The following is a 24,414-nucleotide window of genomic DNA, read 5'->3' on the forward strand; positions in this document are numbered from 1 at the left end:
AAATTATTGGTGGATAAATTATTGGTGGATAAATTATTGGTGGATGAATCGGTGGATGAATCGGTGGTGACCCGGTCCAACAAGTGAAATCCTCATCTGTACTCCGGACAAGATTGTTCCTAAAGTCTGGGTTTCTCTTGGTCAGCACGGATCCTAAACCTTCTATCAGGAATCGTGGTGATGTTTTTTTTGTTTTTTTTTTCCCTCTTGATTTTTTTACTCTTGATTTTCATGTCTGGTCTCCGTTTCGGTGTTAGCATCTTAGTGATAAGATGCTACATTGTAGTTCTGTTGTGTCACACTCTGAGTTGGACTGGACACTGTTATCCATGGATTCATTCTGTTGTGTCTGGACTACTGCAAGTCGTTTTCCTCCTGTCTTGATGTAACTTGCTTGGACCAGTTCCAGACGGTTCAAAATGCTTGTTAGACTTTTGACTAAGACTTTTAATACACTTATCTCACCCTGCTACTTCTCCAGCTTCTCTGGCTGCCTATTAATTCCAGGATTCACTAAAGGAAACAGAGGATTTGCTGCTGTGGCCCCACAGACTCTGGAGCTTGCTCTCCCTGAGCCTCAGAACCGTCACTTAAAAAGCAGGTCAGAATGCATCCTAGTAAACAGGCCTTTAAGGAAGAGCCTGTCTTACTCTGGAGTTTATTTCTCCTGCTTTTTTTTGTTGTTGCGTTTTTAGCCTTACAACATTAATCCTACCCCTCTTACACTATTTCATAATGCATTTTATTCTAGTGCTGTAAAACAATTTGTGAAATTTTATATCTGTGATTGGGGCTATAGTTCACACATAAATTTGAATAATCTTATCATTTCTTAATTTTCCGTTAGATTTCATTAGTCGTAATCCTAAAAAAATATATAAAATTACTCAAATCTTGCACAGCATACCTAGGAATAAAACAATAATAGGTATTATCCAGTAAAGTCCTGATCACTGCATCCCAATTGCTTTGATTCAGCATGTCTGACAGTAAGCCGGTATTGTAAGGCAGACCCCAATTTAACATCATTAAGAAATTTCTCACATATTTCCCGCATAAAGCAGTAGCGGGAGTGGAGGAAACACTTGTCCACTTTCTGTAGGCTAATCGTATGTGTCGCCAAAGCAGAATGGCAGAGATGTGATCCACGGGTTGAATAACCTCCCACCTCCTCTGCGTACGAGCAGCGTCGCTCACGAGGACGCCTTTCTTCGTGAAACGTGACACCACTGCAATTTTTTTTGTTGTCGCAGTTGATTAAGTGACGTGTTTTGGCGTCCCGCGGCGCATGTCCTGAGCAGGACGGAGATATTTTTGCTGAAGCACAAATTGAAAAATGTTGGACAGATGGGAAATTTTGACATGCCTCTCTCCAAAATCCAATGTAAATAGGAGCGGCGAATCATTATGCTTTGAACACTAACGCGGGATTTGGGTACCAAAGTTCATCTTAATCCATTCAGCAGTTTGTCTGCGTATTTTTTTTATTTATTTAATTTTAATCTGGACTAAAATGTTGGACAGATGGGCCAACATTGTCACCCTCAGGAGCCACAACACTGCTGCATTTTAAACTACTTTAAAAAGCAGCTTACTCCGCGGTGGGATGAACACTAATCAGCATACAGTAACATCAAAACAGATTAGGAGTGATGTTGGTGTGAGATCCCATTATGTGCTTAGACGGAACATTTACTGCGGATGTTTTGGAGCGGCTGCTGGACCCGATCGGCTGAATTGTCCTCATGTTGCAGCCGATGTTGGGTCGTAAGACCACAAGTCTGGATTTTATTAAAAAAACTAAAAAAACATGCACAGTGCATCGCAGGAGTATTCATACCTCTTGAACATTTATTCAATGTTTGTCCACGATCAATACCTGAACACCAACTATAAAGTCATAACAAATGCAAAAAAATGTAAAAAGACATAAGTAAATAAGCAATGCTTAGCCTGATGGGGGTACAAGTAAAGCCTGGTGGCCCGCCAGGCTTATAATACACTATGACACGTTAGTGCTACATGATGTAGGGAAAACATGGCTCAATTAAAAAAGTTGCATTTTACATCATACATTAGCGTAAATATCATAAAAAGTCCTTACGAATATTTCTAAATTAGCAACAGGAAATCAGTGATTTTTTTCCCTGAAGTTGAGTCTGCAGTGTGCCTGGTCCTCCATGATGCTGTTTGATCACTAACATCAGACTAAATCACGTACAGGTGGATATTTTTGTTTTTGCCGTAAAACACGTGCATTTTTACGACTGTGCACAACTTTGTGTTGGTCGAACACATGAAATTATTACGATCAAGTATCGCGAAGTGAAAAAGTTTTGAGGGTTTTTTTCAAAGGCACTGTAAGGATAACGAGAAAATCAGACCTCGCACTGCAAAAACACAAAACCTTACCAAACATTTCTGGTCTAATTTCTAGTCCAAATATCTTGGCAAACTTGAAATAAGACAAAACCAACTCAAAGGTAACTTTTCAGCAAGATACAGGAGGTCATTTTGTCAATAATTCCTTAATATTGATTAAAAAGTGCTAATTCCATCGGCAGATAATTTCACTTCCAACAATACATTTTGTAAGTGCCAGTTGAACTAGTACTTTATTCATCAAAATTAAGGAATTTTTGACTTAAAACAAGCTCCTACATCTTGCTGAAAAGTTATGGTAAGTTATTTTTGTCTTATTTAAAATGTACTAAAACATTTGCACCAGAAACTAGACCAAAATCTCTTGGCGATATTTTGTGTGTTTGCAGTGCAGCAGCCTTTATTTAGCCTTTGGTCCAAAGGCTTCTTTTAACACCATCCATCTGAATCACCGACTAAAGAGAAGGCCGTCAGGTTGCAGTCGCGGTAATGCAAGTGCCAGGTTTTAATAGTGACGAACAACATGGCTCCAGGCTTTCTACACGGGCACAGTCTTCCCTCCTAATGACACCGGAGCTGGACCGAGAGGATATCCAGAAGATAAAGATAGCAAGTGATGGTCTGAAGAGGAGCAAATGTAATGGATTCTTCATGTATCGACGTGTGGTCGCAGTTGCTCTTGAGGTCCGTTTCCAGCCTAAGTAGGTCATGTAGATTTAAACATGTAAGCACACGCACGCACACACACACACACACACACACACACACACACACACACACACACACACACACACATAAGCAGGTCATGTAGACACGCAGACTCTCACGGATGATCTAGGGCACGATAATGTCTTTCTGATCGGAATGTGTGAATAAAAGGAGAGTCCGCTGTGATTACATGGTTGTCACTGCTTTAAATGATTGTTTCTTCATTTTGGGTTGATGTCAGTGTTTGTTTTTGAGGTGAGGTATTTATTTTTATCGGTCCACTAAAGAAAACAGGCATAAAATAAAGTATAATATTCATTTTGGCTCACAAAGACGATAAAAACCCAAAAATCACGAGGGAAAAAAAAAGCCACAATTACAATTGGAGACACAGATATGTGGTCTGCAGACACACACATGCCTCCAAATGTTGCCAATCAGCCTCTCTTTCCTGTGCTGACTCACACTAGGAGATCCCTGCTGCTGTCTTCCTTTTTTTTAAATTTTATTTCTTCTCTCCGTTTCCTCCTGCCCACATGAGATTGATTAGCCATTCAACATTGTCTTCATCACATCTGTCAGCTTTTGTCTTCCCGCCGTTCATCATCTCCGCTGTCACCAAGTCTGATAGCGGAGCAGGCTCAGTGTGGAGTCTGAGTGAGCTTTCTTCCATTTGACAAATCAGACTCGTTCTCTGACTGAGCGACAGACACCGGGGGAAAACGCGACCGGGGCGCCGATTTGCTACTTTTGCCTCGTAGCTTGGTGGGATTTGACCTTGAAGAGATGTGAATATCACAGCATGCAAAATGGCTCTAGCCTGAAATCTACTTAGTAGATTCTTACTACACGTTTAATTTCTTTTATTTGATAGAACCATGGATAAGACCTTATAATTAATTATATTTATCAGTCCATTTTACATAAACAATTTAAATCCTGAAAAACAAATGACTTTTTTTAAAGCAATTTTCTGCAGTATCTCCTTTGCAAAGCAGACTTTTATTTTGTAATGTCTGCTGATGGATGTGTGCTTTACCTCCTGTTGAAGGCTGAACTCATGCAGGTCGCTAATTTATCTATGAATAAACTAGCCACTGAGTTTTATGGAATACGTTTTTGCCAATATCTAAAAGCATGTGTTGGATCATGAAGTCGCCCAGCGGAAATTTCAGCTAATTTGTTTGACTGAAATAAGGTGTACACAATATTTAATGAAACATTCATCACTTTTTAAATGGTTAACTTAAATTATTTTAAAAAGAATATTTTCAACTCATGTTTTATTTTCAAAGGTATGATGTTACATGTTCTGTAATTCATCTGGCTTCCTGATATATATATTTTATAGTTTCCTTCAAATTGAAGTTATTTAAAAAATATATGACAAAAAGATTATAAAGACTGCTTGTTTGATTTATTGTTGATATCCTACAGTTGAATGACATTTCATTTTTATGTTGAAAGGATTTTACTGTTTTTCTGTAACCTAACTTTAGCAGTTATTATTCAAAATGATTGGGATTTCAATATTGATCAAAGAAATCAAACTATATATTTTTTCCCACCCTACTAATTAATCAGTTTCCTCACACTTTATATGTGTGAACCCCTAAAAATGACATTAAATATCAGTTTTATTCATTTTGTGTCAATAAAACAGATATTTTGTTGACGTAAAATGCCAATAAAATACACCGGAGTCTATGGTTTTGAAGTGATAAAATGTAAAAGCAGTTTAGGATGTGCAAATGCTTTCATCAAGTATTGTCCATATACAGTCAGGTGAGCATAAAGAGCATCACTGTTAACAAACTTTGCTTTGTTTGTAGAAGAAACCCACAGACAAAATCAATCTGAAGAAATAGAAAAAAAAAAAACACTTGTGAGTCTTTATAGATCTTTCTTTTACATTATTTGAAATACCTAAAGAACTTTTGGTTACTAATTTCTACTGAAGCGCTCTTGTTCTCCTAAAAAGGAGTTTTGTGTGTACTTGCTTCCCCTCTCCTCCTTTCAGCAGCACCGGCGTCTCGTAGATGTAACACAGAACAATGGGAGCCCTCAGGCCAGGGTCAGCCTTTGAGTGTATTTTTTTACTATCTTTTTTATTTTTGGTCTTTGTTAAAAAAAAAAAATTAAGATTAATATGTCCACACAACACAGGAATCAATTGCAGCTCAGCACAGAAAGGGTAGGCCAGTGTGCTGCCTTAGGGCTGGCATACTCTGGGCTGTTTCATCAGGGAAAAAAATTACATTACACTGTGTAAGCTCAGTATTACAAAACATTTATAATAGCTGTGTCACACTGATATTATGTAATGCAGCCAGAGCAGCAAACCACCCGCAATCAGTTCTTCTATAATTGGTAAGCAACAGCTGGAAAACCGATGTCATTTTCAGATTAGGAGGTGGACGGATGGGAAATCTTTAGACTAAGAGCTGGCTGGGTGTTTTAGCACATGTTGCTGATAAACAGTAGTTTGGTACAAGGTAGATGTTACTGTTTAGTCTAGTGGAGAGGAGCTGACAAGCCAGAAATCTCAAGTCTGATGCCCACAAGGGATATAAATGCATTTCATACCAATTTTAACACGATGTAGACGTGTTTCTCAGAGCTTTAGATATCTAAAAAAATGTTTACATTTAATCACTTTAGCTTTTGTAGCATTTGTTATTTTAAAATCACTGCAAAAAATGTTCTTTTCCCTTTCGGGTCTGTGGAGTAACAGCTGCTGTCTCCAAACTGCTAGTTGGCTAGCTTAGTGAGAAATGTAGCCAATGCTAACTAAATTAGCAAGAAAAAGCAAAGCATTGTTATGGAATCACGTAAAAGGAGACGTAGTGTAGGAAACTAGAGTTACCACAAAGTAGATTTCACTTTGGCAGTCACTCACTTAAATTGAGCTTATTTAAAGAAAAAGGTGAAAGGTTTGCCTTTAGCGCTGACAGATTTGACTAAAAAGGACTTGTCATGCTAGCTGACAACACCTGCTGGCCTCTGCCACATTTAAATATTTCAGCGTGACAGTATTTTGGATACTTGAAAGTGAGTCAAAGACATGATATAAACTATTTATAGGCACTGTGAGAATGGTAGCTAACACCTCAAAAGTTGGTATTTAGATTGTCCTATCTGCGCTAAGCTAATGGGCTACTTTACAACTGGACTGGACAACACTGGATCATATTTTAAACTCTGGCATACTTACACTAATCACATCTGAGAATTAATCAAAGAATAACCTAAAAACTAAATTCAGGGCAGAACTTGGCAACAAAATGGGATAGAGAAACTGAGGGAAATTGATCTATGAGGCAGAGATATGAAAACAAAGCAGGAAATCAGGCGAGTAACTCATAGAAGCAGATTGATCAAAAGAACAAATAAAAGTAAAGAGAAACATAAAAAAACAAAAGAATACGCTCAAAATACAAGAGCACAGAAAGTCATATAAAAATAAACTACAAAGGTAATGGCATCGTGACGTTCTGTTTGTAAAAACCACATAAAGGGAACATTTTCGACGCTTTTTGGTATTAGAACCACCTTCGAATTAGACAAGAATTGAAATCTGGAACAATTTGAGGGACGGGCTACACTACAGTTGTTACAGTTTGATTAAAACAAGGTTTTAAAACATTGAAAACTTTAGTTGTGCAAACAGAGAAGGAAATTGTTTTCCATAAATTCTCGTCAAACAAATTTTGTGAATCGTCTCCTCTTGTTTCATTTAATTTCTCAACCTGGATGTGTTACTACAACCCCAATTACAAATGCGTAAAGTAAAAGATATTTAAAAAAAAAAATTCTCGATTGAAAACCTCTCTATTGAAACATATCATCATCCAGAGAAGAAAAAAAAATATAAAATTTGCACAGCAACAATGTACTAAAAGCCTGTTTTTATCCCGTTGGAGAAAACATGTACATGTTCAGTTTATCCAGGAAAACAAACTAAATTACAGCTTTAACCTTCCTCTCCCGCTTGCTGCCAACATGACCTCCTGCTGTGTTTTTACATGCAGCTACAAAGGTCAGGCACAGGTTACAAATAAAAAATCTCACACATCCAGAAATTAAATTCATGATTATAAGCTTGTACATTTTTTTAATCTATTTGGCCAAAAACTCACTTCAAACTTTAACTCCAAACCCATTTATGATTTGTATTTATCACAAACTATATTGGCTGGGTATCCTTTTGCTACATATAGAGACTCTTGACTATTCATTAGGCTCTTTATTTCAGTTTTTGCTTGGCATCCCTGCCTTCCCAAATGGTACTTTTCTCCCACTCGCTGCTACGCTACTCATTTGTTTATTGAGAGCTAATTAAGATTTGTTTAGCATCTTCGCCTTTCTCATTAACTTACCAAATATAGTTCTCTTCAAAGTTCCACACAAAGTTTGATATTCATAAAAAAAAGTTTTCTGAAAGTGATTCAAATGTTTGTTTCAATTTACGTCGTACACTGGGGGCCACACAGAAAAAACAAAAACAAAGAAAAAGACAGAGGAGAGGAGTGATTTGGGGAAGAATTGTTCTTTTCCATCCCCGGTTATTTATTACAACGTGTCGGCATTTGAAAAAGTCTCGCATTGTGTGCCATTTTCAGTCAGACAGAGGACACCAGGGCGCCATCAGACAAACAAAAGAACTGGTCCTGTTCCTTTATGTCTGCTCTGTGACAGCACAGTTTTAATTTACGTTTTTCTGATGTAACGTTATTTGTCTCCTTATCATGCACTATGTTAAAAGTAGGTGTATTCTGTCAAATGTTTCTGATTATCAAACACATTTGTAAATGTGTAAACATTTGTATTAAGGGAAAAAGTACTGTTCAAACAATCCCAGTCTATTTTTTTTCTTTAAATAAAAAGTAATTACTTCCCTTGTTAAATCATGAATTAACTATAATTTACCACTTTTTTAAGCTGAATCCAATTTCATGACCTGCTGCCCTAATTACTGCCAGATATTTAGATTTGATAATTCACTTTAATAGAATCTGCCTGACGACACCAAGAGGAGGAAGGCAAAAATATCTAAAAAAAAAATATATATATATGACATCATGTCCCTATCAGGAGGAGTTGAAGACCAGATGAGAAACAAAGTCATTGACAACAATAACAGAGAAATTTGACAAAATTCCATGCACAGGGGATGCTTCTTCAGCATCCGGGTTATTAAGTGAAGCTATAAATTTTACAGTTTGCAAGAAAGTCTTGAAGGTAAATGCTGCTCCATTATTTTGTGACCTTCGGCTTAAGCGCGCTTGAGTTATATGAAAGCTTTAAAGCTTAATGACAAATCCACCTTTAAATGGCTAAAAAGGAACAAACTAACGGTTTTAGAATGGCCTAGTCAAAGCCAAAGGTTCACTCATCGGTTCACGCTGTAAAACCATCCAATTAAAGCAAATAGTCAAAGGTCAGTGGGGCAGAAACGGTCTTGTCCAGTTACTGATGGCGATTAATGTAGGGCTGTGCCACATGACTTAAAATTTATATTTTGTTGTAGTTTTGAATTTAAAGTGATACCATATATATATATATATATATATATATATATATATATATATATAGTAATATTAAAATTTTGTCTCATCTCCTCCATTCTTCAGTACAGCTGTGAACAACGTGTCAAACTCTGACCCTTTTCCTAACAGCAGAACAAAAGCAACACGTTGCAGTTTTCTTTCCACGTAGCACAACAGCAGACGCCATTTTTAACCGCTACAGATTGAAAACAAATCTTATAAGGTTGAAGACAGTCTATCAGACTGGTGAATGCACGATGCGAGGCAACTATAAATATATCTGACCGAACATCTGGCCTGACAAACGCTGAACTGCATCAAAACTATCAGCCAAACACACACATTCAACTCATTTAAAACTGCTTTGATGGTGTGCATAGGAGCAGAGAGCATCAAAACATTAGACAGGGCTCATTGACCAGTGAAGTGAATGCCAAGTGAAGGTGCAATCTCACTTACCTCAAGCAAGAGTCTTTTCAATCTGACTAAGAGTTCATGTAAGTTATCGTTAGCTTAAAGCTGGCAGCAGTGCTTGGCGAGAAAGCGGTGAAATATGGCGGGTGAAGGGGCTTCTTCATTTGGCAATTTGTTCTCCCTGTTGATGCGTCGTTTGGCAGCATAAAGGAATAGTTGGGTGACTGAGCTTTGACAGAGTGTGTGAGTGTGTCTTTTCTCTTGTGGTGGGCCGTGTTGCGTAGAGGCCTGAGCAGAAGGCTAACACGCCCAAAAGACGAGAAACCAAACTTGAAGTTTCGTGAGCATAAGTCTATCTGTGGATGCTGATTATGTCATTGCTTGCTAAAGACAACAGGCAAAGAAGCAGCAATGTTGTCTTATCTGGAATTAAATTAGTCAGTACAAAAAAAATCCAGAGATCTTGCTAGGAGTAGTTTTTCTTCGTGGCTTCATCTAGGAGGGAAACGCCGGTAAACAGATAAGTTCAGTTAGTGGCAGCAATGACGCGTTTAGTGGATTTGAGGAGAACCGAGATAAGATTAAACATTTAAAATAAGGGTTAAATGTGTCTCAGAGATACAATTAAATTACGATTAAGTTAACTAAATTAAGAGAATGTTTAGTTATTGAGGCAATAAGTAAACTGTGGCTCAGCTAAACGTCAACATTTGGATGTTTGTGGCTTCAATTTAGCTGCTCTGTCAGGAGCTTTGCTTCGACAAAAGCTCCTGAAAGGCAAGATCCTCATCCATTTGTTCCTCCCTTCCAGTCTACCATCACTCATCACCAACACATTAAGACTTGAGGAAGAAACTGAACCCAGCCATGGAGGGGACCAGTCAATGGTTTTCCGGTGAACCATGGCTTCAGAATCGAAACTCTGCTGCTAACCACTCCAGTGCATGGAGAAGTTCGTGGCTTATAAGGCGGCCCTTAGGTGCCCTTCTCTCTATGACTTCAGCAAGCACTAAAACCAGGCCAATGACCAACCTGGACCCTGGCAGAGTCCACATTTCGCTTAGTTCAAGCTCAGTCTTCTGCCAAGAATGCAAACACTGTTTTTTCTTCTGTATTGAAGGACGGCATGGAGTTGAAAGCGACCCAATTATCTCATATTCACTTCTCACAAAGTGCCTCAAGGAACACGGACGCAAGCCAGGTCCAGAAATGCCTTCACCTGAAAACCAGTGCCACTTAAACAAGCAATTAGCTCAGGGTTGACATTGAGTTGAAAAAGTAACAATCTTTCAAGTTTTTATAGGAGGATGCATGAAAAAAAAAACACAGGTCTTTCCTGTTTGATTCAAACTTGCCTCTTTATACTTGAAGTACAACATTGGAGGCAAGCATGTTAGTTGACTGAAAGACTGAAAGTCCTTCAGGACAAATGAACTTGAGCAAGATGAAAAAGATTGTAGCCTATTTTAGAGCAGCTAAAGCAACAAAGTCAATAAATGAAATGGTTAGCTGTGAGATGTTTACCTGCCGTGAGGACCTTGAAGCTTTCAGGAAGCTTCAGGGTGCTTTTTCTCTCCAAGTTGAGTCAACAGTTTTACCTTGATCCCAGGCAAATCATTTTTCTCATCTGTAGCTCTGCAAATACTCATCGTTTTTAGATTTTTTTTATTTTAGCATTTGCTGAAACCAGCTAGAGACAACAAAAAAAAAAATCTAATCACCGAACGAGACGATGATCAGTTGAACAGTATCGAAGTCTTTTGTTTCCATCTTTGCTGGTTTGTTGTCCTCACCTTCTCAAACTTGCTTTTCTTTTCTCTCTGCCTTGGCAAGAGCATTGTTACCAAATGGACTCACTGTATCTAATCATTTTCCAGGCTGCAGCGGTCTTAGCTCGTACAGCCACTGTGACATTTTGCCTTGAAAACAGGACCACCGATCTGAAGGCTCTAAATGCCATAAGAACACCACAGGGCCCAATTAGACCACTTTGCGTTGGGGAAACGAGGGAGACGGCTTTAGCTACAGGACACGTACGCCGTCCGAGCCGCTGTCCCAGAACTGTTTGTTTCTCCTCAGTAATGTCCGTAATGATGTTTGTGGTGAGGGGGGGCAGCATGGCTGTCTGTCTGTCCTCCATCAGTCTCCAGTGGGACATGGTGGCGGAAACGATCTTTAGTAATGCAATTTGTGGACAAGGACTTTATTAAAGCAGCTTCTCGTTGAGCCAAGGTTAATTCCTGTCCTTTCCTTTTAATGGCCAGAGAAACTTTGTGCTGATGTCACCGATTTATTTTTTATTTTTATTTTTTAGCCAAACTGGGAATGAAGTTAAACAGTTAGTAATTTTGCAGGTTTTTATCTGTTTCAACAACAGAATATTTAGATCCCAATCGCTTTAGAAAAGCAATTGGTTTTGCTTCGTTATTGAAACTGATGGGTAAAGTACATTTAGAAACCAATGATTGTTGTAACCTTTAAAAAAATAATTATTTAGTTTTCAAGGAATTAATTTGTAATAAAAAAAGGTGATTTTGTATAGAAAACTGAGTAGAGTGCAAGTCAGCAGTTAAGAGATTTAGTTGTGACACATTTAATGTCTGTAAATTAAACTACAGAGACAAAATAAAAGAAAATAAAAATGTGGATCCTAACACTGCAGTTCTTTGCAAGTAATTATTTTAGTGTTTAAAGTGGTGCAACAATAAAGCAGGCTGAATACAAATGTTCACTTTTAAGATTTTTATTTGAAAAATAAACATTTTTGAAAAGCAGTTATTTTTTTCTAATGTGATACATTGTGTCGTACCAAAAAAAATAAGCTTGTGGTCCCTGAAAGTAATGATTATATGGCATAATAATAATTTTGTAAAGCGCATTAGATTTACACACCTTGGATTCACTGTAAGAAAATGTCAAATGTTTAGTTATTATCCACATTCTACAGACGGTAAATAAACCTACTCATCGTCGGTCTGCCCACCTGGACATCCATCCTTGCCGTTCGCTCTCCTGGACCAACTGCAGTCGCCGTACTCAATCATAGCTCTGCCCAATCCATTATGCAGCAGCAGCGCTGTTCAGAGAGTCGTTCAGATGCAGATCACAAGCTATGTAAACTGAGCCGAGTCAAATTTGAATAAGAAAATGACCGCCAAGTTGAGCTTTGCATGTGCCGGATGCATACCAGTGCACCAGGTGGGTGGCTTTATTGTCACAGGGAGAAGTAGAGATTAAACCAGTGAGCTAAAGGAAAAGAAAAGGAGTGAAATCAGCTTCATCAGTTCGGACCTGATGGGACTCCATGGCGTCTGATTTCGAGCCAGGCTGTATGTGGGTAGGAAAATGGACTTTTATGCTGGTTTTTATGATAAATCTGCTGATGTTTGACAATACTCAGTTTTAGCTGCACGTTCCCTTTCGTCCATTGACCAAAAACTAATTTTACTAACAAAAGCACTTTTTTTTTAGTATGCTGGAAACACAAATATCAATGGCAGAAGCAGAAAATTTGATCGCTCATTTTGCGACTTCATAAATCTTGCAGAGGCAGCCCAGATCAAGGATTCAGTTTAATTGTGGTGTGAAAGTCTGCTAAGCTTTCCATCTATTTCTGATTTAAAATGTCATATTGGCTATTACTATTATTATAAGTCTTTCTGCATGTAGTTTTCATGTTCTCTGGGGATCTCTGGGTACTCCTGCTTCTCCCACAGTCGAAGAACACGACTGGTCTTTTTGCTTAGATGTGTGAGTATGTAGTCGTTTGTCCTGTTTGTCCTCTCCGTTGCCCTGTGATTGGCCCGGTCCAGGGTGTTTCCCACCTCCTGCCCGTCGAAGCGCTTCATATTTTCTTTGCCATGACGTTCTTTAAAATAAGTTAATTTCTTTATTGCTTTGGCTATCTTCTGCGGTGTGTGTTGTTTACCTCGCTGAGCTTTTGTTTACTCGTTGTGTTGCCTGTGAACTGTCATTACTGCTTGTGTTTCATGTAGGCACATTTTAATAAAGTTAGCTCAAAAAGTAAGTTGTTTATTTTTTTTCTGTGTTGCAACAATGCTTCTTTGCAATACATTTTAAACGGGTGTAAAGCTGTCTCAGTTGCCTTTAAAAGTCTTATTAAAGAAAAAATAAAGGATCAGATTCAGATTTTCTTACTACGTCTGAACGTTCAATAAGCTAAAATTCATCCATGAGTTAAAGATGGTTGTGTTGGTCTGTGCTTCGTTTTGTGACTCAAATCTCAAATGTCTCGGTCCAAAGTTCTTTGGACTTTCCCACTGAAATATCACATTAGTCGCATTAGTTATTTTTATCTTGACTCAAATCCTAAGTTCTTCAAAGAGACTCCAGCTCTCTTTGACAGTGTAGCCTGGTTTAATGTGCACCAGTGCAGAAAGATTTTCTAATCTCTGTAAAAATGTTTCTCTGGATTCAGACCAACTGTCTCTGACATGAAAAAAAAAAGTTTCCCTAAACATGCTGTGTTTTCTTAATGGAATCATAGGAGCTTCAGGTTTGTTTTTTTAGTATAATTAATTACCAAATGGTCTGTTATTTTAGATATTCTGCTCACTACAAATACACTGATTACTTTTGCTGTGTTTTTCTACGTAGCTGCTTGCCGTACAGATCTAAAACTTTCACACGTTAATTCTTTCATCAGATTGCGCTACTTTCATTAAAACATTCTCACTCTTTCAGCTCCCTTGTAGCAAACTCGCTGCCAGCAGTCATGTGCCTTTTAATAAGGAATAACTGGAGTCTAGTCACTCTAGCATATAATCCTGAACAACAGAGTGCCTAACCAGCAGTTGTGGGTCTGAAAGCTCGGCTCCTCAGGAAGAACTCGTGATCTGCTTCACAGGAACCTTTGGTTTGATCAGACACTGACATTTGACTGCTCGGACCGAAGAAACCTGAGGAGTGTTTTTGCCGTTAGCAATTAGCTGTCGGCCATCAGCTGCAGTGACCTGTCCGTCTGACGTCCGAATTTTGAGTTGAGTTTGTTCTAATTGGAAGGGTTTCACAAAACCAGTGGGATTTTCGATCTGCTCTGGTGCAATTTCTGTCAGCAACACATGGTTTTCTCTCCATGTTGTGGTTGTGAACGCAGGTGAAGCATGTAAACAGAGATTATGCATCAGGCATAAACTGTTAAGTCATACAACTCTCGCAACCTTTTTCTCGGCAGCCATGTTTAAAACAAATTTGGCCTACACTTCTGAATTTTTGTGTTGGATTATTGACTACTTTTAATTGGAAAGTCTTGCTTTTTAGCACAAATAGGCTGACCAGCCATTATTGTTATGGGTTTAATAACCAAACAAACAGTTTGTTGTTTCTGCTTAGCTGAATAAGAGTAAAACTACATGTATGTAGGAAAATAGGATACAATATAATTTCATTCCAGAATAATGTTGCCCTTTTTTGCCTTAAAAGTCAAAATTCAGATGATGTGTATTTTATCCAAAATAAATGTTAACCAATTGCCCATTGATAGATATGCCATTGGCCTAATGAGATAGCAAGGGTTAGCAATGGAAATAAACAGTTTATTTCTACTAATTTCACAATTAGGGAAATTAGTAGAAATTACAGAATTACAGAATTCTACAATTCTACAGAATTGTAGAACAATTCTACATCCAGCCACCATTTGTATTTATAAACAAACAACCTGCAAGTAAAGCGGCTGGAAACTCTTCTGATTTGAACCTGGGGAAGTGTACATCAGTATTGCGCTCCAGAGGTCCAGCATATGCTACTGTTATTTAAGCGTTGTGCAGCAGTTTGGCGTCGACATTCAGAAGATCCCCAGCGTTGCTGACAGTTCTGCCAGTTGCTCCGTCGTCTCACAACGCACTTTGAAAGAGCGGCTGTTTTCTGAACCCGAGTGTCATTTTTCAACATTCCATCTGAATTGTATCTCTGTTTGCACACGTGCTTTTTCACGTAACTTCCTGCAACTAATCTACGTTTTAATTCTTCTTTTTTTTTTTTTGCCCCACATCCCACCTCGACTCGTAGAATTTCACGCGTTTGCAGAACGCTGTGCAAACGCGTTAATGTTTTGAGTATTACGCCTGCGTGCGTGCGTGCGTGCGTGCGTGCGTGCGTCAGCATGTTTCTGTGTCGGCATGAGTCCGAGTGTGGGCCTCCCATGCATATTCAGACCCTCTTAGCTGCCCCCTCCTCTCCTCAAAAAAAAATCCCTTCTTGTTTTCCAGGGATGTTGGATGCAGAGAAGGTGGAGGAAGGAAGAAGGGTGGTTGGTGGTGTGTGTGTGCGTGTGTGTGCAGATGGTCTGGTCAGAGAGGAAAAGAGGGGAGAAGGAGCTAGTGTGAGAGGCAGGGGAGTGATTGTGGAGCGGCGGGCTCTCTTTTTTTGGCAGGGACCGGCCGGTGGGAGGGCCTATTGTGATGCAACGTTGCATAAATAATGCCACGGGGCTTCTAAATGCTGCGTTGCCATGGGGACCTTTGTGGCTCACTGAACAGTAGGTGTGTATGTGCGCTTTTTTTTTTCTTCGTCTTTTTTTTGTATGCGTGTGTGTGTCTGTGTGTGTGTCTGTGTGCTTCATGGCCTCTGAGCAAGGAGAGAGAAAGAGACACAGAGCCTGGGAGGTGGGGGGGGCCGAAGAGGGGGTGAGGGGGCCGAGCTGCAGTCAGCTCAAGTGACACTTGTGGTCTCTCGGTCTCTTTCTTTCCGCCTCTGTCGCTCGCTGCGTCCCGACGCGGGATAGATGAGAGTTCGGAGCGGAAAGAAGCGGCGCACAGATGGGAGCTCAGAGAAGCAGCAGCAGGATCCTTTGTGAATTTCTGCCTGTTTTTTCATTATGGTCCATGTGAAGGTAGGCTACGTGTCCTCGCAGCTTGAATTGATCCGCTCTGTAGGTTTTGCTCAGTGTCTGACTTTTTGTTTTTTTGTCTTAATTTTGGAAAAACAAGAGATTGCATATGAGGTCCTGGCTCCTTCTCCCGCAGTAACAGGTGTCTGGCCGTCAGCTCCGAAGCAGAGATCAGAGGCGCATGGAGGGAAAAAAAAAAGGAGGGAGCGATCCATTGCGTTGTGGCTTCTTTAATTTTTTTTTTGAAGGATTGTGCTTGAGTTGGTGTCGGTATTTGCTCTCAGCAAAATAATCTGATTTAACAAAGAAACGAGGAAAAGGGGGGGAAAAAAAACTTTCTTATATAGATGTTGCCCTGAAAGTAGACTCCATTTTTTTCTTCTTCTTGGGCTTAACATCAGTCGATTAGGGAGTTTAGATTGATTTGGAAGCGTAAAAAGTCAGATCTCGCAGGGGGAAAGGGTGCTGTATTTATTTTTTTTTCCTCCTTTCATGCTGTGGTGTTTAAGATGCAAATGAGAGTACCTCTGCTACCAGCGACTGGCTTTTTATTCTCGCAGAGGATTGCGAGGATCTTTGGAGATGTCGACACGCAACTGTGCGCCTCTTACAGGCTTTTCGGTCGCAACAAACACAGTTTTAGACGTTCGACGGCAGCAAAATGTTTCAATGAAAATAAAACGTGTTTTCCCGCAGTTGCACGAACACGGCTCGCGTCCTGCTGGTTCCTCCCGGCTCATCGATTGGCAGCTTTTGTTGTGTGTGTCTTTTCTTTTCATCTATTGCAATTCGTCCCAATTTGAATAAAGCTTGAATACTCACCACCTGACAAAGCGGCGGTCGTGTCATTTTATCTGCACTTCAGAGGCCACACGGGCGCATTTATGTGTCAAATTCTATGCGAGAGTTGTGCCTGCTGGCGAGAGCGCAGCCTGCACGTAATCGTGGGGAATACGACGCGTAAAACTCGCAAATTGATTTGTGAAGGTGCGACACGAACGAGTCTTTTAGAATAAAATGGTTTCGCAAAAGGAGGGAACCCTGAAGTTTGCCCGAAGCGTTATTCAGGTTTAGGCTCCGCAGCGAAAAAAACATGGCCTCCTCAAAACAAGTTCAAAAAATATATAAAGCAAGATGCGTTCCCCCGTGTTATGAGTGAACAAAGAAATTGATTAACTTTTAATCAATATTCAAGAATTATTGACTTAAATAAAGGCCATATATCTTGCAGAAAATGTACTTGTAAGTAAGTTGTTTGTGCTAGAAACTAGAAAAAAAAATGGCTTTCAGTGTTTTTACAGTGCAGTCCATTAGCAGAAACATTAGATTAGTAATACATTGAGAGATAATGTCCCTTATATCTTGAGTCAATTCAAGTCTTGAATTGACCTAACATGAACGAAGACATCTGAGTGTCTCCGTTCATGTTACTTTTTTGCTACTGGGTTCTTTAATTTGATCGAGTGCTGCAAAAAAAACAAACAAAAAAACTGAAAAGTGCGTCTCGTTTAGCTTCGCTCCTGTCGAGGTTGACGTTTCTTTGCAAACTAGGGTTGAATGGCAGCAGCACGATCATCAGTTTTCAACTTTTGCCACCGATTCTCAAGCTTTGTTTCGCTCCGTCCATCTTCCCGACTCCTCTGCTCCATCGTGCCGCTTCCTCCACGCTTCAACGCGTGACCGTGTTTTCGAGAGGCTCTGGGTGTTAGCTTAGCTTAGCTTAGTGCATTTTGAAAGGTTGACATTTTGGTTTTGTCTGACACATCTGCTGTGTTTCCTAATAGGATGTGTGATGACGTTTTCTTTTCTCTGCGATTGCGTTCTGCTCGCCACTCCTGTTTATGTCCTTTCTAAAACACTCTTCCACTTGAGTTGACGAGAACCTTTCAGATTTATGTTAGAAAACACCGTATAAGATGTAATTTATTTTATTTTTTCCCCTTCCACTTCACAATCATGTACCACTCTGTGTCCAACGTCAGATGAAATCCAAATGAAATGCGTTCAAGTTTGTAACGCCAAGTAATGCGGAAAAGTTTTAAAGGATTGCCAGAATGGCATATCACACAGAGCTTATCAGGTCTGTTGGATGTTTACCCTTGGTTATCATTTTCACTCCCTTCATATTTGAGCACATAAACACATCCCCCCCTTCCTGGTCTTACATTTTTGGACTGTTTACTTTGGCAGATTAGGTCAGCCTCATGCCAAACATGAAGGACCCCATCTGGGCTTCATTTTTTTTTTTAATTGTCTGATTTTTGTAAGTTTTTTTTTTTTTTTCCAAGTTCAAGCTTTACAAGGGATGATATTGGAGGGCAATGGTCTCCAAAAAATGTTGCTGCTGGTGTTTTCTTACTCGCTTTTTGACTTTTCACGAGATAATTCGGTGTCTGCAGTTCGATCTCTTTCAATTCTGTTGTTGTCCCATCAGCTCAGCACACCTGTTCCCACGGCGACTCATCGCTGTCTTCTTTCGGTGATTGCGTTACATTTGTTTGGTAAACCAACCAGAAAAATCCCTCCGAAAAATAAAAAAACAAAACAAACACAAACCATTCACCAGAAAGCAGCAGTAGGCCAGAACGAAAAAAAAAACAAAACAAAAAAAAAAACAAGCAAAAAACCAAAAATTAACAAACTCTGCTTATTTTCTGCTCAGTTTAAAACATCCCCAAGACAATTGGATGTTGCTGCTGTTTGCCTTTTTTCAGCCTTTATTTATTTAGATATTTGGCCCAAATAGATCAAATCAGTTACGTGTAATCAGCGATAAGGATCTTGCAGCCGCAGGCGCAAACACTCTAATTGGATGCCGGTTTGTTTGTGTGCATCAGGTAATTAGTGGTTATTTGTCACACTTTTAATTAAGTGAGGGGAAAAGGGGAAGGTTGGGGTTGATGCAAAAGCAACCCAATTTTGTAGGAACAATTCTGATGTATTTTTATGTTTACCTTCTAAATTTAACTTAGATTTAATGTGTCCTAATATTGGTATAAAAGCCATAAGTAGTTACTCGACTAGAATCATATTTCTATTTTTCTTCGCAGCAGTGCTGAAGGCTTTCCACATATTCAAATTTGGATTTAATTCTGTACTTTAACTAGACCACTTTTTTCTTTTTTTTTCTCATGGATTAGATTTTTTTTCTCTTTTTTTTCCTAACAATGGATTTTTTTCTTGCCACTTTCTGGTACAGTCCAGATTTGTGGATTTGGTTACGCTCTCCATTCCTTGTCACTTTCTGGAAGAGTTTCGTTGTGTTTCTTCTGCTGTACGTTTTCGTGAAAACAGCAAATGTTTTCTCTGACAACAGCACAGTGTGAGAAAGGGTCCCAGAGTGCAGCGGTTCTAAAACGTACCGCTGTCTGTTTTGTATGGAAATGGAACTTTTCGGTCAGGGAATCCCTTGCTCGTGCATGGAGCTAGGGACGCAAAAGACAAAGCTTCCTACAATCCACAGAAGAAGAAGCTACCGACAATGCCGGTGTTACGACGATTTGCGTTTCCCCGTCAGATAAGGTTCCCCCGGCGTCTCCTCGCCGCTCCGCTCCGCCCAGGTGGCAAAATACGTGTTTGTTCAGTGCTCTTATCTAGACAACTACGGACACCCTGAAGGCTCAAACGTGTTTCATCGAAGTTGTCCCACTTATAAAACTTTTTTGCAACTGCACTCTCATCAGACACACACACACACACACACACACACACACACACATACAGACATAGTGTGTGTTAAACCCAGACACTGGGGCAACAGTGTCTGATGGGGAAACGTGAATCAAAGTAGGCTTTTAGGCAAAACTTTTTTTTTTTTACACATGCAGCTCTTAGTTTTGGAGAACCTAGCACCAACTAGAGGCGTGGCGAGGGCATTACACCTTTTTGATGCGTACCGTTGCTGTGTAAACAAAGGCTGCAATTAGAATGTCTTCAGCTAAATGTGTTAATAGAAATTGGGGGTGGAATCCATTTTCGTTGGATCATAGTCATGTAAACAGAGCCTTAGTTTAGAAGCTTTAGGAACCAAATGTTCTCCTTGATTTTGGTGCTACATAAAAACAAACATCCTTCAATCGAATCAAATTCCTGCCCAGTTCCATTTTATTTTGTTAAATTTAAATATACGATTGTTTGCTGTTTTTCTCTGATATACAACAATCCTCTTTATTCAGATCACATCAGCGTTACACACACTCCGTCTGGTGCGCTGCACCCACCGATCAAGTCATTTCACGTGAAGAAAGGACCGACAGCCTTCTCAATTACTGCAGTAATGTCAGCCAGTCCACAGTACCAAGCAAGAATCCATACAGTGTAATTGTATTGATTTCTTTTTTTTTTCACCTGAATCTGTCACTTCAAGTCACACATTTTCCCTCCTGAAGCCCACCTTCTTCTTCTCCTGTTGTCCTGGCTTTGGGTTTTTTTGCGTCTCTTGACGTTTGGCAGTGGCGTACCGGCAGACACGACCAAGTCTTGGCCCGTCTTCCCATCACAAACTCACTTTCACAACAATTAAAAACGCGCCGCAGACGGCGACGAGGTCCAGGATGGCTGTAGACGTGACAGTAAATAAACGTAGTGACTGATTTTGACACGTTTTCTCTCTCTCTCTCTCTGTCTGTCTCCAGGAGCTGCAGTTCGAACGTCTGACCAGGGAGCTGGAAGCCGAACGACAGATTGTTGCCAGTCAGCTGGAGAGATGCAAGCTCGGCTCTGAGACTGGAAGCATGACTAGCATCAGGTGCGTGTTGTGCTGCTGCTCTGACACCTGCAGCGTCCTCTCCTGTGTGTTTACCTGTGTGTTTGTCGGCTGAGCTCTTGCAGGTGACTGGCTTTTTCGGTCACGCCGGAGCTGCGCTTCCCGATTTGTTTGCTGGGAATTAACATTTTTCTTTTTGTTTTTTTGGGTTTTTTTTCCTTTTGAAGTCGGCCGGCGGCGTGTCACATCCTGTTTGTTCCCTTGCGTTCACACGTGCTTACTTAACTACGTGGTTGTGACACTCCATTTGGTTCACCTGTTTTACGTTTCAACGCATATGTTTTTATTTTTGCTATTCTGTTTGCTGTTCTTGTTCTCTTCACAAAATGAACTTATGAACCTCTCATGTTTTCCATTTTTCAAGCTTGAATAAAAAGCTTGAAAAGGGAAATTATTCCAGTTTTAAAAAATCCAGAGTTCATCTTTTTTTTTTTCTCAATTTCTTAGTAAAAACTAAAAATAAAAAATTAAGTATATCTGTAGGATATGATTTTTCCATATGGGATATCTGATTAAATTTAGAAAATTTCTAAATGTGCTATTGCTAATGTTTGTACTACTCAGCCAAAGCACCATCTTATTAGTCTTTGAAGAAAATCTTGACACAGATTTCTAAGACTTTTTTTTAGTATTATTATTTAATTTGATACTTTTTATGCAGAAGTCTTTGCTTGCAAAACAACTCACTTTAATCGCCACATTGTGTTTACTTTAGCTGACCTCACGCTAACACAATCTGCTGTTATCATCTCCAATGTCTTGACAGTTGTTGTCAGATAAATGAAATATTCAATTTAAAGCTGAAAACGACAGAGAATAACTGGCCTTTCATTCAGACAAACGAGCTGTGTCACTGGCCGCAACCTCACGGCCAGATTTCATATTTAGGAAGTGACATAATCATGCGATAGTTAGCATGCAGAGAAAATGCAGAAAGGGATGTCACAATTTTGTCACTTTAAAATATTTCCATGACAGATATGTCTCACATTAGAGTACAAGATTATAACTTGAGTTCTTAATTGTACGAAATCCAAGGTGCACGAACTTTAAAAAAAAAATCCTGTCAAGTCTCTAATTGTTGATTTGATCGGCAGTAGTTTAAAAGGACTCAAACATCTGAGGAAAAAAAAAACTTTTAAGACAACAAAGCTCCTTTTTTCTGTGGTGTTTTATCAACCATTAAACACAGAAATCGGGGCTGAGAAAAATAAAACAGCTTAAAATAATGAAAAATGCTATGCAGCTGTCATAATTGGCAATTTTTTATTTTATTTTTTTTGTTTAGAGCCTTGTTCCTTGTGATTAAGGGAAGAAAATTGTGTAGTAGGAATGAGAGGCTGTCAAACTTTTTCGCTGCTGGATGATTCTGGACCCTTATCCTTCCTCTGAGCTGAACCCAGACTGCATCATCCCCCCCAGCAACGCCCGACACACTGGTGCTAACACACTTAGCCTGCCACTCAGGACAGTGTGAAGTGATTAAAGCTCCCGGTCTCCGTTCCCATCTAACCCCTGCCGCCGTACTCCGACTCACAAATAGATGCGCGCAGCCCCATCATCTTTTGTCTTCTTTCATTCTGTTAAGTGAGCGGGGATCCTGTCTGTCTCCAGCTAATTACGCGGCCGCTTCTATAGGAATTGTAATTTCCATGTTGAGCAAACCAACAAAGAGCAGAAAGATGGTCTAAAATCCGACTCATTCAGCAATCTAATTAGCCGCTGCGTGTATTTAGCTCGTCGGTGTTTTGACAGGGGTTGCATTCAGAGCTTTAATTTAAAACAGCAGCAACATGGGATGAGAGAGAGAGTCCAGAAAGAAACATTTTCTTCTTCTTCTTCCTCGTCGCCCAGATGGAGTTAAAGCTTCTGTCTTGTTAACTCGATTAGAAACGGGGTATTGTTTAGTGAGCGTCAGACCGTCCTGCGTCTTCGTTTCTTTCTTTCTTTTTTGAAGAATGAATGAATTGAAAAACAGCAGCTCTTAAACTTAAGTCAGACCTTTTTAATTTTTTCACATTTTGATCACAAAATTGACCATACTTCTTTTGGATTTTAACCACAAAATAACAGAGAAGGGATAAAATTTCTGCCGCTGGCAGCCCGCCATGTAGGCGACACGGTTAGCGTGTGGAACATGGTGCGGTTAGGTGAGACCAAAACTCAACTTTTTGGTTCACATGCAATGTGAGCCAATATGGAATACATTATGGAAAGCTAGGGCTGCTCATAACATGAGTACACTAAACACAGTGGTAGCAGCATCATGCTAGATTTCTTAAATTGACAGAGAAACTGGAAATAGTTGATGGGAGGTTGGATTGTGCTAAAGAGATGCAGAGCAGCCTTGAAAGAAAATATACTAGAAGCACTGGAAGAATTGAAAATGGGGTTAGACCTTTGTTCAGAAATTGTCCCTAAACAGCCAAATCTAAAGTGAAGCATAGACCAGGGGTCTGCAACCTGTGGCCCCGGAGCTGAAAGCGGCTCTAGACCTTCCACTATGTCTCTTAACTAAAAATGAATAGGAACCAGTTTATGTTTTTAAATACAGCTGTAATATCAAGTTTTTAACCATTTTTCATTTTTTCCCCTGCAACATTTGCACTGAATTTTAACAATGAATGACCAACCACATGTTTTTAGATCTGTTTTCTTTGCCATCGGGCTGGAATTTATGTGGTTTATCAAAAGAAATCCATCCATCATTTATGGTCATCTGTATTTTAAATGATCCAGATAGGAATAAAACACTAGTTCTTTAACCCTTCTTGGCACCATGTCACAGTCAGACAGTAGAGAAGCAGACGGATTGTCCGTTAGACTGTCAATTCCCAAAACGACACACACTTTAAAAAACAAAACTCATAAAAGCGCACTTGGGGTCAGTGCGAACCCGCCAGACTGCGCACAACAGAGTAAAAGTCTTGTGGGGTCTAAATAACCCCAACTCTTAAGAATGTGGGATGTTGTCTGTTTTCCGAAATTCAGGTGACATTTGACTTATTTGGATGTCTTTTCATCAAATTGGCTCTTCGGGTTGTTAAGGTTGCAGACCTCTGGTCCAGACAGTGTGATTGAACGGCTCAGTCAAAGTGCAGAGCTGCAGAATATTAGGCAAACACTGCAAAATCTTGTAGACACTGCCCAGAACCCTTGCTGCTGGTATTGGATCAAAACAATGTTTGAGTTGAGTCTGCTTCAGTCAATATTTTGTGTCTACAAAATATTGACTGAAGCAGACTCAACTCAAACAGGTGACGCACTTTACAGTTTTTTTTGTTGTTTTTTTGTTTGTTTTAATCATCACCATATTTTTGGGTCTGGTCCCCCTGAAAGGCTCTGATCTTTTCCTATGTTTTTTTTTGTCAGGTTGCGTCCATCTTTGCAACTAGTACAAATGAGATCGTATCATTTCCACTCAAAAGCTCATCTTCTCAACGTCTCAGTCTCTAAATTGCCAAACATGACCAAATGAATCCACTCTCTTTCCCCCAAAACTAATTAAGCACTGCGCCGCACGGTGAACCGGAGAGACGATTCCGTCTAAATCCAGTTAATCTGTAATGACATCAGCGTTTGTGGAACTCCTCTGGCTAGCGAGGCGCGTTGGTGTTTGTTTGATAAATTTGTCACTCTTATTGCCTTTCTTTTTTTTTTTCCCTTCTCTGGAGCGTCAGCTCCCGTTTCCAAACGCAGACAAAGCACAAGTGCGCGGACCGAGGCGCTGTAAATATGATATGACC

General features: G+C 39.7%; 1 protein-coding gene across 9 annotated transcripts in view; it reads left to right on the plus strand.

The window, feature by feature from the left end:
• Positions 1 to 24,414, plus strand: part of ctnnd2b (catenin (cadherin-associated protein), delta 2b) — a 134,697-nt gene that overhangs the window by 1,081 nt on the left and 109,202 nt on the right. For 7 of the 9 annotated variants that reach the window (XM_016681557.1, XM_016681559.1, XM_016681560.1 and 4 more), the window contains exon 2: positions 20,538 to 20,650. In XM_016681557.1, coding sequence (XP_016537043.1) covers positions 20,538 to 20,650 — 113 coding nt within the window. Of the gene's footprint in view, positions 1 to 15,411; positions 15,557 to 15,693; positions 15,907 to 20,537; positions 20,651 to 24,414 lie in introns of those variants that run through there. The other 2 variants (XM_016681562.1, XM_016681561.1) reach the window with 2 other exon arrangements.

The sequence above is a fragment of the Poecilia formosa genome, unplaced genomic scaffold (genome assembly GCF_000485575.1).
Source record: "Poecilia formosa unplaced genomic scaffold, Poecilia_formosa-5.1.2 Scaffold285, whole genome shotgun sequence".
Taxonomy (NCBI): domain Eukaryota; kingdom Metazoa; phylum Chordata; class Actinopteri; order Cyprinodontiformes; family Poeciliidae; genus Poecilia; species Poecilia formosa.